Source organism: Pinus tabuliformis, chromosome 4_2 (assembly GCF_031772625.1).
Source record: "Pinus tabuliformis cultivar Carrire ecotype Pingquan chromosome 4_2, CPIR1, whole genome shotgun sequence".
In the NCBI taxonomy this organism is placed as follows: domain Eukaryota; kingdom Viridiplantae; phylum Streptophyta; class Pinopsida; order Pinales; family Pinaceae; genus Pinus; species Pinus tabuliformis.
In genome coordinates this window covers 1,089,543,092-1,089,558,718 of record NC_142304.1, presented here as the reverse complement: position 1 = coordinate 1,089,558,718, position 15,627 = coordinate 1,089,543,092, and the positions used below count along the sequence as shown (strand labels likewise).

Below are 15,627 nucleotides of genomic sequence, written 5' to 3'. Positions count from 1 at the left end.
TCTACACTTGGGAAAAATAAAAATATTAATGGGTATTAATATAAAATTGGGTTAGAAGGTTCCAAAAGTCATGGATCAAGCCAAATCTAATCTTAGCCATTGATTAGAGATTTAATCTCGGTTGTTGAAAGACCAATGGGAAAAGTATAATAAGAGGCTTGAGGGTCAGTTGGAGAATACACCAGAGTGATCAGTCATTCATTTTGCTAGAGCGGGGTTGCTAAGAAAAGTTGAATCGGTGATCAACAGTGAGGCGCAGTGAGTACGAGGCAAAGAGGCAGGGACAATACAGGGAGACCAGCACAAAAGAGAAGAAACGAGAGCAGCAGTCAGTCCAGGCTACGCAGAGCCTAGCAGAGGCAGCGCAGAGCCCAGAGAGACTGCATCATCCACGCAGAGGGTAGAGGGAGTGACGCAGAGGGTCCTAGAGGCTGTGCAGTGTCTCAGAAGGCTGACACAGAGGGTGCTGACGCAAGTCAGCAGGAGGCTAACGCAGTGGCCAGAAGGGCCAGCGCTGAGCTTCAGTTGTGTCGGAGAGGGTTTTGTGGGACAGGTTTTCTGAATACCTGTTTCCTAATATAGAGGTATTGTTGCCGTATATTTTTCTCTGTCGGGTGTGCCAGTTTAGGCACCCAGTTGTACTCGGATAAACAACATAATAATATAACCCTCTGAATAGCTACACCAGTTTTCCCACATTGGGTTTTTTCGGGGACATTGGTCCAAAAATAACGGTGTCACTTGTGCGCTTGTTTTCTTTCAGTTGATGATCTATAGATGTCGATACTGTACTTGTGTTTATTTTCAGTATTCACATGGTAAATAACTTGTTAAGTAATTAAACATGTAGGAGAAATAAACCAAATAGTACAGGAAGAATTTCTAATGGGTTAAACTTAGAAATTCCAACACGTAGGGTTGACGCAGTAGAGAAAGGAAGCTCTCCAGGGTGTCAGAAATTCTTGGAGAAAAGTCTCAGGTGTTTTCTCCCAGTGTCTACGTAAATTTTTCTATAAAAGTGATTGTTGCTGAAGATTAATAAAACCCTCCTCTGTTGCGCCAGTTTTCCCACATTGGGTTTTTCCGAGGACAATTGTCCAAAAATGAATGTGTTGATGTGATTGATTCTTGTGCATATATTTGTTTCTGTATAATGATGTGACATCTACAGTAGAACTTATTTGAATATTTACTGAAGGGATTTCATAAATAACTTATTGGGAATAATAAGTAGGTGAAATAAATCAGTTGTTGCAATAATAGAATTTCTGTTTAGAAATTTTCACATGGTATCAGAGCAAAGATTCGGCGACAGGAAGGGAAAATCAATTATGGGTCAAGAGCATGATGCAGAAGCATCCACTCAAGGAGATTCGTGCAGATTTTCAGAAGAATGCACAAGAGACAGAAATTATGATTATTCTATGTTGGCTTCCAGATTGGAAGAAGAAGTTGCTTGTGTAGCAAGCTCTGCCTCCTCGGAGGTTTGGTATATAGATAGTGGAGCTTCCTGGCATATGACAGGAATCCAAGAATGTTTTCCATATTATCAGGAAGAAAGAATGAATTTTCAGATCACCATGGGGAATAAGGTAAAGTGTACTCCAGTAGCGAAAGGTAGTATAGTTTTTCAAACAAAAACAAGAGAGCGGTTCCGAGCTACCAATGTGCTACATGTGCCAGGATTGAGGATGAACTTACTTTTCGTATCTCAACTTTAAAACAAGGGCTATGACGTTTTCTTCATTAAGGAAAAAAGTATATGTCAAACACCCGAGTTGGAAAAAGGTGGTCCAGATCGGAATCAGAAGTAACAGGTTGTACAGGTTGCAGCTAGAATCACCAATGGCACTAATAGGCAGTAATGGAGACAATGATTTGAATTAACTATGGCACAGAAGGATGGGATATTTGCACCATGGGGCTCTGAGAATTCTCAGAAAAACTGTAACAAGAGTTCCAGATCTTAGTATTGAACAAGATGATGCATGCAGAGGGTGTGCTCTGGGCAAGTATGCCAAAGCAACGTTTCCAAGAAGTAACAATAGGGCCAAGAGTGTACTAGGATTGATACACTCACACATATGCGGACCGATGTCCACAAAAGCTCTTAGTGGTGCCGAATACTTCGTCACCTTCATCGATGGCCATTCTAGGATGACTTGGATCTACTTTCTGAAAACCAAAGATGAAGTTTTCGGTCGATTCAAAGAGTTCAAGGCTCTAGTGGAGAATCTGACAGGAAAGAAGATAAAAGTGTTGCGCTCAGACAATGGTGGAGAGTATGTTGACAAGGACTTCACCGATTTTTGCGCTAGGGAGGGCATTAGAAGAGAGTGAACAACTCCCTACAATCCGGAGCAGAATGAAGTAGCAGAAATGAAGAACATGACTATAGTGGAAGCAGCTAGGGCAATGATGTATGATCAGGATATGCCAAAATTCCTGTGGGCAGAAGCATGCAGCACGACAGTCTATGTTCAGAATAGAACTCCTCATAGGGCATTGGGCAAGATTACTCCAGAGAAGGTTTTCACCGAGAAGACACTTGAAGTTAGAATTTTAGGATATTTGGGAGTTTAGCATATCGTCGTACGAGAAAGAAGTTAGATCAAACTGCAGAGAGAGGATATCTTGTGGGATATAGCGAGAATGCTAAGGCATATACAGTCTATCTTCCAGGGAGCAAGAAGGTAGTAGTTCGACAAGATGTAAAGTTCATGGAGGATAGACCTTTCAAAAAATCTCGAGAAATGCCTTCCAAGGAGCAGTCAAAGGATGAGTCATTGGTCAAACCACTTCAACCAGCGGAAGCTAGTACCAGAAATTCTCCTTTCGAATAGGAGGAATCACAGGAAGAGGAAGAGCTGACAGATGCACCTACTACTAGAGAAAGAACGAGCCGAGAACTCCGACAGATTCTACAAGATGCAGAAGAATTCATTGGTGCACCCAGGAACAGTAAAAGGGAGTGAAGATATCCAAACAAATACTAGGCCTTAGTAGCTCAGGTTGGGGAACCCTCCAGTTTTCAGGATCTCGTTCAACATCAAGTACGGGTGGATGATATGGTGGAGGAATACAACTCTATAATAGTGAATGATGTTTAGGAAGTGGTGCTTAGGCCTCAGGATAGATCAGTGATAGGTTTGAGATGGATCTACAAGAGCAAATATGTTGCAGACAACAGTGTGGAGAAATACAAAGCTGGGTTCGTGGCAAAGGGGTATGCTCAGAAGGAAGGAATAGATACATGAGAAGAAATCTCATGTATGCATATTAAAGAAAGCTTTGTACGGGCTTAAACAAGCACCTAGAGCATGGTATGGTCGAATTGATGGCTACTTGCAGAAGATGGGGTTCATGAAGAGTGATGCAGATCCCAATCTCTACTATCTTGTTGTAGAGAATGAGCCTCTAGTCCTAGTATTATATGTGGATGATCTCTTCCTGACAGGATCATCCAAGCTCATCAAGGACTGCAAGAAGAATCTAGCCACAGAATTTGACATGAAGGATTTGGGACAGATACATTATTTCCTGGGGTTGGAAGTTTGGCAGCAAAAGGGTGAGATCTTCCTTGGGCAAGGGAGATATGCTACAAAAATCCTGAAGAGATTCAAGATGCAGGACTGTAGGCCTATGGCTACTCCAATGATCACCAACAGGAAGAAAATTGATGCATCAAAAGATAAAGATGTTGATCCCACCTTGTACAGACAGCTCATAGGATACCTGATGTATCTGGTCAATACCAAGCCAGACATTTGTTACGTTGTCAACACCCCGAATCAGTTTATGGTGGAACCTAAGAGGGCGCATTGGGCAGTAACCAAACATGTTCTCAGGTATATACAAGGAACAATTGAGCATGGACTATTGTACACCAGAGGCAATGACATCAAGCTGAGTGGGTTCACTGACGCAGATTGGGCTAGAAGTTTAGTAGATCGGAAAAGTACCACTAGGTACTGCTTCAACATTGGATCAGGGATGACTTCCTGGTGTAGTAGGAAACAAAAATCCGTAGCTCTAAGCTCAGCTAAAGCAGAATATATGGTCGCTAGCACAGCTTCGTGCAAAACCATATGGCTTAGAAAATTGCTTGTGAACCTATTCAGTAGAAGGATGGATGCAACCAGGATCACGTGTGATAATTTGAGTTGCATCAAGCTCTCTGAGAATCCAGTATTTCATGATTGGTCGAAGCACATTGATATCAGGTGTCACTTTGTCTGAGACTGTGTCCAACGAGGAGCAGTACAATTGAGCTACACTCTTACAGGAGAACATGTAGCAGACATCCTCACCATGGCCCTAGGAAGAACAAAGTTCATTTATTTCAGGGAGAAGATGGGGATGGTAAAGAATCCATTTCAGTAGCAGAAATGGATAAGTGTCATAGGCAACAGTACAGAAAGAAGCAGTGCAGATGGTGTGAGGCATCAGGCCAAGAATCAACATAGGTACTGGTGCGGAAGGATCAATGTCATGTTTCAGCGATGGAACATTACTAGAGCACATTCCTTGCTAAGAGAGAGTGTTGATTTGTGGTAGCATCGAATGTGCTCTAGCCATGAAAATTGGTGGAAGGGCTAAGGCACATAAGATCTCCAAAACCCATAAATCGTTTTGGGAAATTCCATCATGTTGGAGAGAGATTAAAATAATTAATAATTAAAATATCAATGGGTATTAATATAAGACTGGGTGAGAAGGTTCTAAATGACGAGGATCAAGCCCAATCTAATCTTCGCCGTTGATTAGGGACTTAATCTCGGTCATTGAAGGCTCAAAAGGAAAAGTATAAGAGGAGGCTTGAGGGTCAGTTGGAGACACACCAGTAGATACTCAGTATCTCAAGGAAAATCGATTCTCAAAAAAGAGATCGATTTCAGAGGGAGAGTTGCAGGGTGGAGGAAGAGGGGGGATTAGCAGCAATCAAAGAGCTCAGAAGAAGTGACGCAAGGACTTTGAGAGAGCGCGGAGGGAGATGCAGGGATGACGCAAAGAGGTACCAAAGTTGCGGATAGCCACGCAAAATGATGTAGGGCTGATGCAATAGAGAAATGAAGCTCTCCAGGGTGTCAGAAAGTCTCGGAGAAAAGTCTCAGGTGTTTTCTCCTAGTGTCTATGTAAATTTTTCTGTAAAAGTGATTGTTGCTAAAGATTAATAAAACCCTCCTTTGCTGCACTGGTTTTCCTGCATTGGATTTTTTTGGAGACAATTGTCCAAAAATAACTGTGTTGATGTGATTGATTCTTGTGCATATATTTGTTTCTGTATAATGATGTGATATCTGCAGTATAGTTTATTTTAATATTTACTGAAGGGATTTCATAAATAACTTATTGGGAATAATAAGTAGGTGAAATAAATCAGTTGCTGCAGTAATAGAATTTCTGTCTAGAAATTTTCACACCAATTTCTCTATATATAGGAGGATTTATATTTTGTGCTGTGTGATCAACTCTCTACTTTGCTTCTGCTGTCAATTTTATTGTTAACAATTAAAATACCAATGCATTTTATTCAGCAATTTCAGAAAATAATTTACTGGGATAATTAAGTTACTGGGTTAGAAAAAATTGCTTGAGATGTAGATCAGATCTGGTATTCAGAAAATTAACATTTTCCACCAAATTCTAAGAAGATTGATCATGAACTGCAGGAAGTCATCTCTGAATATGAAATATTAAGCAGCTTCTATGTTAGTTGCAAGCAATTAAATTGGTTTATAATTTGCTTATATCCTTGACTTCTCACAGACTCCAATGTCGAGAACAAGGGACAAGGCATACAATCATGCATGTTCTAATTTATACACTGAAATATACAGTATTGATTCTAAAGAAAACAAATAGTGAGAGAATTTTTTCCAAAAATGGGCATGAGTGTTAACAAGATAACAAGCACATTAGGAAACTTGGTTTAGCAATTGTGAGATTTTTGAAATATGTCCTATTGAATTAGAATGATAAGACAAAACCTTCAATAAGTTCAGTTTATAACCTACCGTCCCACCTACAGTAGCATCAGGGGTATGGAAGAAGCTCATTAAGTTGCCACAAACTCCTCCAAGAAAGTATATCATGCAAAATGCAAACGATCCATAAGCTCTATCAACCAGAGGTCCGAATGTGAGAATTGCCCAGGAACTAAAAGCAACATGCAGCAATCCAGAATGCTGCAACAAAAAATTTCCAGTGGTCATGATCAGTTAAAATAAAAGGCCCCAAAAATGTCAAGAGTGCAAAAACAACAGATAGTGGACTACTAAATAAAATTTCTCTTGTTTCGTTGTGCAGGTTTGAACCTACAAATATACAATAAATGAGATGATACTGATGTCTGTCTTCCTCAATGACATCTTTGCCTAACTAAAGCAAGGGCTGGCATCTATTTTTGCTTAAGCTACAAAGTAGAAGAAGAAATATTGTTCCTTGAACCTTTCGAGTCCCATTGAGCTATTTCATTAGTGGACATCAATATAATTTCATTTCATTTCAAGGTACAATTCTTGAAATTCAATATATAATTTATTAAATTAATTGCAGTGAAATACATTCTTTAGTAGATATATTTCAGCCTAAACAGAATAACAACACTATCGATTCTAGTTTAACTAAACAAAAAAGGTGTATCAACTGATTTCATGAGGTAGGGATGCACCTAGACTTTCTTAAAAATATCTATAATAGTAAATGTGCTTGCAAGTAAGGTTGTGAGAAAAAGGCTGTTTCATGAAACATATTAATTCTTCAACGACTCTCATAAAGAATGCATAAATTTCCATTTATCTAATTTTCAATAAAAGAGAGAGCACTATAGAGGACAAGGAATGTTCATACTCAATTGATGAAGTATATTAACAATTTTCTGTTGGTATTATGTGGCAATAAGTGGGACCAGCTACATTGCTTTTCTTCACTCCAATACTTGGAATTGGACAAGACAAGATAATAAACTTTTATTAATGTGCACAAATGACCAAAACAAGGTCATTGGAACTCAAAAATAAAAGCCGACAGAGAATCAAGACAACCAAATGGAGTGTCAAAGCATCTCTTATAAGATAAAGATAAGCATAAAATGAAAGAAGCCAAACTGTGTGAGAAAAGTAACCAAACACAGAATCATAACACTATATACAAGAAGATAAAACATTACCAAACATCAGAAAAAGGTGTTGAATAGGAGGGGAAGGAGGAATCCCCCACACCTGTGAAAATTTCATCTATCACAGCAACTAGAAATTATTTTCCTAATTCTTAATTTATTTAACAATTTATTTGCAGTTTGCTACTACAAATACCAAATAATTCACACTGTGATTTTCACAAATAAATACTGTGGAAGAAAAATAGCGCTGGAATCTGAGAAAATCTACCACACACACACAAAAATATGACACCATTATTTTTGGACAAATGTCCCCAAGAAAACCCAACTTTGAAAAACTGGTGCAACAGCTGAGGATTTTATTATTATACAACAGTGAGAAATTTTGAGTACAATAATCTGGATGTCGAAATCTGGCAATCCTACAGAGAAAAACACTGGCCAAAATACTAGAGGGAAATTATCCTCACTCCAGGCAATTCTGGCACTGAACTGCTTCTAAAAACCAAGCCATCCAACTTGGCCTATGCAGGCTTTGCGTCAACCAGATGTTGCCTACTGCAACTGCTGCCCAAACTAATTGCTAATCTAGCCGTCTTGCTCGTTGCTGGCTGGGAAGATGTCTCTCTGATATTCTAGGACTCCTTTCCGACCTTTGGAACTAAAAAAGTTTTCCCTCTTCAGCAAATTGAACTATCTTCTTGAGGCTCTACACTGCGTCTGCGCAACCTCCTAGAGAAATCTCGGGCTCTCTGCAAATGCACTCGTTGGATCTGGAAATATTCCTCCAGCCTCACTATCATTGCCCCTCACCATCTCTGCTTCCTCACTGAAGCTCGAATTATCCGGCAATTAATTGCTGCTACTCTGGAAAATCGAATTCTCCAAGTGTCTTTTGTGTATTCTCCAAGAGTCCATCGACTTCTTCTTATAATCCTCTGTTGGGACTCCAATGGCAAAGATTAAATCTTAATAAAGGGCTAGGATCATCTTGAAGTCGATTCGTGTGAGTTTCTAGACTATTCTCATCTTGACTTAATTAATTCTGATTAATTAAACATTTTTCCTAAGTTTAGAATTAGGAAACATTAAAAAATAGGTTAATAATCTAATTAAGTCATTTCTAGGTGGAATATCCAAAAACGATTTCTGCTTTTTGGAGATCTCAAGTATTCTAGCCTCTCCACCAAATTTCATGGCTAAAACACATCCAACGCTATAAGAACTAACACTCCCTCTTAGCGAGGAATGTGTTCTAGTGTTGCACACCTTGCTACAACACTTTGTCTCTATGTCATCTCCTATCATGCTGCTAATGTCTGGCTACTGTGGCTGACTACCACTTCAGGGCACAATCTCTCATGGATTGAGATACAATGCAGGAAATGTGAAGCTGCATGATTATTCTGATGTTGAATAGGCACGCAATGTGGAGGATCGCAACAACACTTATGGGTGTTGGTTCTCTTTGGGTTCTGCTTCGATATCTTGGATGAGCAGGAAGTAGAAGTCGGTTGCTTTGAGCACCACTGAGGCCGAATACATAGCTGTGAGTATGGCCTCGTGTGAAGTTGTCTGATTGTGGAAGCTCTTCAATGAATTGTTTGGACATGTTTTGGATACCAATGACCATCGTGATCTTCTGTGACAACTAGAGGGGAATTCAATTGTTGAGGAATCTTGTGTTCTATGATCGCTCCAAGCATATAGACATCAGGTACAACTTTATCTGGGATATGGTACGTCGAAAAGCAAGAAGGCTCCATCGCATTGCCACTGATGTGCAGGTCGCCGATATTCTGTCGAAGCCCCTGGGAAAGGTCAAATTCTTGACTTTCCGAAAACAACTAGGAATCACGAAGAGACTCTCTCCTAAGGGTCCTGTACGATATGGACATTGAGCTCTGAGAGCTCCGGGGGGCTTGGAGGTACATCTTGGAGCGATGAGCAACCATACGTTGAGTAGTTCAACCTTCCCCTAGTGGTCTGCTATGTAGACAGGATGAGTGGTTCATCCTTCTCCTGCCGAGACACAGTCATAGGGTGAGTGGTTCAACCTTCCCCTAGTGATTTGTTGTGTACAGGATGAGTGGTTCAGCCTTCCCTCGGGATAACCTTGGCGACATGTAGGCAGGATGAGTGGCTCATCCTTCTCCTGCTGAGACATCCTACCCATGCAATCTGGGACTCATGGGAAGTACCTCTCATCTGGCCAATGTGTAGGGTGTTGATTTGGGTAGCATTGGATGTGCTATAGCTATGAAAATTGGTGGAGAAGCTAAAACACATGAAATCTCCAAGACCCAGAAATGGTTTGGGAAGATTCTACCCGATTTGGAAGATATTAAAATAATTAATATTTTTAATGGGGTTCAAAATATTAATGGGTATTAATATAAAATTGGGTTAGTGTTGAAATTTGGTACTGGAGGACAAGTGGTTCCCTTAGGCTTTGATCTTTGGCCTAGGGAAAAGTGTCCAAAAGAATTTAATTTTTCTCCTAAAGTGACTTTATAATTTTATAAAGTTAAATCTAATTTAAAAGTGACTTTAAGTGATAAAGTTACTAAGTCTAATTTTAAAGTGACTTTTATAAAGTCAATGAAAAATTAGAAAGGAAAAGTGACTTTGGAAATAAATGACTAAGTGAGTCTTTATTAAAGTGGGGTGAATTAAAAAATAAAAAGTGAGATTTAAATGACCATTTAATCTCAGCCTTAGATCTCAACCTATTTCAACCATTGGATTTAGGGATCACCCAAAAGTCACTTGGGGTTAGATTAAAGGAAGAAAAGGTCATTAATTCTTTCATGAGAAGATTGAGAGAAGGAGAGCAAGAGATCAAGAGAGATTTCAGGACAGTGAGTTGCGGAGTTTCAGCAGAGCGGAGTTTCAGCAGCAGAATTTCAGTAGGGCGGAGTTTCAGCAAGTCTGTACAGCGGAGTTTCAGCAGGGCGGAGTTTCAGCGAGGCGGAGTTTTAGCAAGGCTGAGTTTCAGCAAGGCTGAGATAAGTTGTAAAAGTTTGCTTGCTGATTTTTGCTGAATATTTCTCTTACTGTAAAAAGGCATTTTCCAGAAATAAAGAAGAACTCTCAAACTGGTTTTCCCCAAGAGTTGTAGGGGGTTTTTCCAGGGTCACATTGACAAAAAATCTCAGTGTTTAAATGTGTTTTAATGGTTGTTTATTACTGCTGATTTTTATTTCTACAATTTCCAGCATTCTGTAAAATTTCCAGAATTTGTGTTTTCAGCAGATTTATTTTTTCCAGCTTGTTAAATGTATGGTTATGGGAAAAGGCATTTAACTATATGGGAGAAATAAGGAGAAACTGAAAACCGGGGTGGGAAATGAGAAATTTCTACATGGTATCAGAGCTTGAGTGCTGAAGGACAGTTTGGGACAGCAAAAGGAAAAAATTACAGCTGCTGATTTTTCACTCTGAAAATTCCAGCAAACTGATTTTTTTTCATAAACAACAGTTTTATCTTTACTACAACAGTGCTATTTTTCAGTTTTAGGACAGCAGGATGTCATTGGGATTGAGGGTGGAGGATAGGATGGATGGGCATACAAATTACAGCGTTTGGAAGGAGAGAATGCAGAGTATCTTTGAGGAGGCAGAAGTCTGGGATATCATGGTGCATACCACACAGAACCCTGTTGTTGTGCCTACTGATGCTACTCAGTTGACAACTTATAATAAAAAGAACAAGAAGGGTAAGAGGCTGATTCTAGACGGAATCAAAGACCATTGCATTCCTCGTGTGAGAGGAAAAAGCAATGCCCATGAGATGTGGACAACATTGTCCAATCTCTACCAGAGTACCAATGAGAACCGGAAAATGGTCCTGAAGGAGAAGCTAAAGAACATTAAGATGGGTAATGATAGTGCAGCTGGATATCTCACAAAGATTACTAATGTGAGAGATGAGTTGGCAGCGATTAGAGAGGCCATTCCACCCACTGAGTTGGTGCGGATTGCAGTGAATGGCCTCCCCCGTTCATGGTTGAACTTTGCTGATGGGGTTTGTGCACGTGAGACCCTTCCCACATGGGAGAGGTTTTGGGATGATTGCATTCAGACAGAGATCAGGAAAGGTCAGCTTGGGGCAGCGAAGCCAGTTGAGCGAGATGAGGATGTAGCACTGGTGGCAGGAGGCAAGAAAGGCAAAGGGAAGAAGCAGGCTTCCACAAGCAGTGGTGGGGGCAAAGGCAAAGGTAAAGGTAAACAGGGGAACACACAGAAGGATTATTCCAAGGTGAAGTGTTGGAATTGTCAAAAGATGGGACACTATGCAGTTGTGTGTCCGGAGAAGAAGAAGAAGAAGGGGAAGAACCAGGACGTGGCAGCTTCAGCAGAGATTGAAAACTTTGCAGGTCGTTTTGGCCGGGAGTTTGCGTTCACTACGTGTGAGTCCTCTAGTGCAGGATCACCTGCCACACAGGTTCAGAGGGAGCATGCTTTTCCCTCTATTAGCGAAGCATCTCCAAGTATCTGGTATGTGGACAGTGGGGCTTCACGTCACATGATAGGAGTCTGTGAGTACTTCTCAGAGCTTTCAGAGAGTGGCACTGATATAGAGGTAGTACTCGGTGATGACAGAGTTGTTAAAGCAGTCGGAGTGGGGATACTGACATTTCAGAGGGAGTCCAAACCTCCCTTGAAAGTGTCAGATGTTCTTTATGTGCCAGGGATGAGGAAGAACCTCATATCCGTCTGAGCTTTGGAGGACAGAGGATATGAGGTACTGTTCAAGGGAGGACAGGTGTTGATGTATCCCAGGGGCACTCCAGCTGACTCAGCTAGAGTTATAGGTGTACGCCATGCAAAGGTGTACAAGTTTGCATTCCAGCCCCTTTTGGCATTGAGCAGTAGTACCGACAGCAGAGCTAGCAGTTCTGAGCTGTGTGAGATTTGGCACTGCAGGATGGGACATATGTATCATGGAGCCTTGAGAACATTGCCGAAGATCACTACAGGTGTGCCAAATTTCAGTACTGATCACCTTGATACTTGCAGAGGTTGTGCGATGGGCAAGTTTGCCAAATCCCCTTTTTCCCAATAGTGACAGCAGAGCGACTGGGATACTTGATTTGATTCATTCCGATGTGAGCGGTCGAATGTCTCATGTTTCCTTGAGTGGATATGAGTACTGTTAGTGTCAGTCTTTACAGCCTTCCTCCAGTGATCAAATATGCTCTTACAAAGTGATTTTGAAGTGTCAAGGTCAAATTTTGTCATTTCAGTGAGTCTTCAAGCAAAATTTGGTCACTGGGCATTAGGTCTAGGGTTTGCTTTCACTCTGTTCAAAGTTGCCCAAATGTCAGTCCATGTCATCATTCAGCTGAGCCTATCATCATTCAGAGGGTTTTCATTGTCATGTCAGTGTCTAATGAGTCATTTCACACCTTGTCCATGCTTCAGTTGTGCCTAGGCAAGGTTCAATTCCCTCTCCTAGGGTTTTGAAGGCGATTTCTCTTGGGCGGGCAAATCATCGGCAAAACTTGTTTCCTGATGTTCATACACCTTCCCCTATCCTTAAAGTACCTTATCAAACACTTCCCATCCCTTAGATCCGCCAAATTGCTCATTTTTGCACAAACCCTAGTTTCTAGCTACAACCTGGCAATTTCCTAGGTTTGGCCTGTGTTTTGCCCTTTTCGACCCTTTCCCCTCACTCAATCTCTGAGATTCCACTTTCCCCTGCTTCCTAACATCCCTACCCACTCCCAAAAATTTCCCCAAGAATTTAGAAGCCCTCTATCCCCTTCATTTCGCTCCATTTCGACAAAATCCCTTGTTTCACACATCGGGACAAGTTTCACTCAAAAGCTGTTTCTGAGCAATCAAAGATGAATTTTGTAAAACTGAGAGAGGTTTTTGTCCACAACATGCCAAGGAAGAAAAACCTCTTTCACTTTTTACACAGGTGTCATGGTTTGAGAGAAATGTCAAAAATACCGGCGAGAACGAAGGTGCTCCAAGGACGGTTGGCCAAAGCACAAAAACGAAGGAAAACGCCCGATCCACTCCAAATTTTGGCCAAAGCCTCCTTGACTGAGCATGGTACTTGATTGGGGACTCTCAGCCCAAATTTCAAGAAATTTGGAGAAACTTTTGTCATTTGTGAATTTTTTGTGCCAATTACAGGTTTTTCCCAAGAACTGGTCTCACCCCGGGTGAGACCAGTTTGAAGGGCTGCTCGGAATTTTGCAAACTTGGCATTTTTGGAAAGGACATTCAAAAATAAAAATTACCAATACTTGGGAGAAGCCTGATTTTGAGTTTTGAGCCTCCAAAAGCTCAAAATACACCTAAAAAATGACTTTCTGCCCACTTTTTGAGTTGCAGAAAGTGACCTTGGGAGAAATGGTTTTTGAGGGGTCAAATCAACACTAAATTCAGAAATTCCACTTGGGATGGAAAGTAGACAGGCCAAGCTTTCCAATGAGCCATCTTGCACCTGATTTGGACCAGTGGAACCCACTCAAAAACAGCTGTAAAGGGGCGCGACCAGAACTTCCAGGGGCGCGACCAGAACTTCCAGATTTGCCAGAATTGCCATTTTCGGTCAAAAAACACTGTTTTGACTATGGTTGACCATTTTTACTTGTAGATGATGGATGAATGTAATATTTTCATGGCACTTTGGTAGATTTTATCTTTCTTTACCCTTCTAGAAGCTTCCATGATGTAAAAAGTGAAAAATTAATGCATGGATGAGTTAGCTAAGTAATAGAGGCAAGTTGTTTGGCTGCCTATTTTCTAGTTCTTAGTTTAGAATTTGTTCAAACTGCTCCTAGAAAGCTGAGCTCGACCCCTAGAGGTGGAGAAAGGAGTTAGATGGTTTAGATGGTCTATATTATGCTCTCTCCTTCTCATTTTCATGGTTGGACTCTTGTGGGAGAAAGCATTATTGTATATTGTGCATCTATTTCTGCAATTGAAGGCAAGGAAAGCCAGGGTTTTATAGACATCTTTGAGGATTCTTGTGGATCTGATTGTTGATGGTGTGTTCTCTACATGTTCTTGTAAGTTTGTTTATGTGTTTCACATCTCTCTTATGCTTCTAAATTGGACAGATGAAGTGGTAAAGTTTGAACTCATGTTTTGACATGCTCAGCTTTTTAGTTTGTTCAATTTTAATGTTTTCTACTGTCTAGAGAAGATTCGAATTGTGTGTTTGCCCTCTTTAGCTTCTCCTCTATCATCTCTGATCATCCATATCAAATTAAGGCATCAGCACTCATTCCTACCTTGCCCCTTAGATCCCCCTGTGAAAACTGTGCTCAATCCCCGCACCTTGAATTGCACTTCCACCAATTGCCACCAAAAACCCCAAAAAATCATTAAATCAAATCCCTTATCAATTTACTAGCCTAAAATCTTTATTATTAATTGGTCAGCCTAATCATATTGAAAGATCTATCGAATCTGACCCGAGAGAGCCTTCTCATACCTCGTAGGGCTAGCTACGAGGTGAAATGGTTTGATGTAGCCTTGAGAGTTTGTCTATCTTAGCCTAGGTGAATTCCAAGCGCTAACAAGTACTATGTTTTATTCATTGATGATCACTCCAGGAGGACCTGGATTTATTTTTTGAAGACCAAGAGTGAGGTCTTCAAGCGGTTTCAGGAGTTCAGAGCTCTTGTGGAGACACAGATAGGTCGAAAGATCAAGTCCCTGAGGTCGGACAATGGAGAAGGGTACACCCTTGGAGATTTTGTTGACTATTGTGCGGAGGCAGGCATTAGGAGGGAGTTCATTGTTCCTTACAACCCCCAGCAGAACGGGGTTGCAGAGAGGAAGAACAGATCCATCATAGGGGCTGCCAAAGCCATGTTACATGATCAGGGGTTGCCATTGTTCTTGTGAGCAGAGGCCTGCAACACAGTTGTTTACTTGCAGAACAGGAGTTCGCATCATGCCTTGGGGCACATGACTCCGGAGGAGGCGTTCTCTGGGAAGAACCCTGATATTGGTCATCTTCATATCTTTGGATGCATTACATACTCCTATATACCCAAGGAGAAGAGGACCAAACTAGAGCCCACCGCAGAGAAGGGTATCTTTGTGGGCTACAGTGAGACATCAAAGGCCTTTCGGATTTACATTCCTGCACAGAGGAGAGTTGTTGTCAGACGGGATGTGAAGTTCGAGGAGGACAGGGCCTTTAGGAGGTCACGGGAGTTAGAGTATCTGGATCAGCCAGACCCTCAACAACAGTTGAGTCAGTCGCAGGGATCCAGTGGGCAGGGATCAGGAGGTACATCTATGAGGATGTCAGGTCCGTCAGTGAGCAGTGGCTCACCGCGCCAGAGGGGTGGTGCTCCGGGCAGCATGCAGAGCAGTTCACTAGGGAGTCCACTGATGGACAGTTCACACGGTACCTCAGCTTCTACAGTATCAGGTGCAGGCAGGAGGACAGCAGACAGACAGTCAGGAGTTCAGGCTCCTGATGATGATGAGGAGGAGGAGTTTCATTCTCCGGTGGGAGAAGT

The 15,627-nt window shown here is 41.3% G+C and overlaps 1 protein-coding gene across 5 annotated transcripts in view; it reads right to left on the bottom strand.

Annotated features, from left to right (window-relative positions):
- The window catches only part of LOC149173433 (Rhomboid-related intramembrane serine protease family protein), a 200,259-nt gene that overhangs the window by 33,957 nt on the left and 150,675 nt on the right, over nt 1-15,627 (bottom strand). For all 5 annotated transcript variants that reach the window (XM_089424599.1, XM_089424600.1, XM_089424598.1 and 2 more), the window contains one exon: nt 6,018-6,188. In XM_089424599.1, coding sequence (XP_089280725.1) covers nt 6,018-6,188 — 171 coding nt within the window. The remainder of the gene's footprint in view (nt 1-6,017; nt 6,189-15,627) is intronic.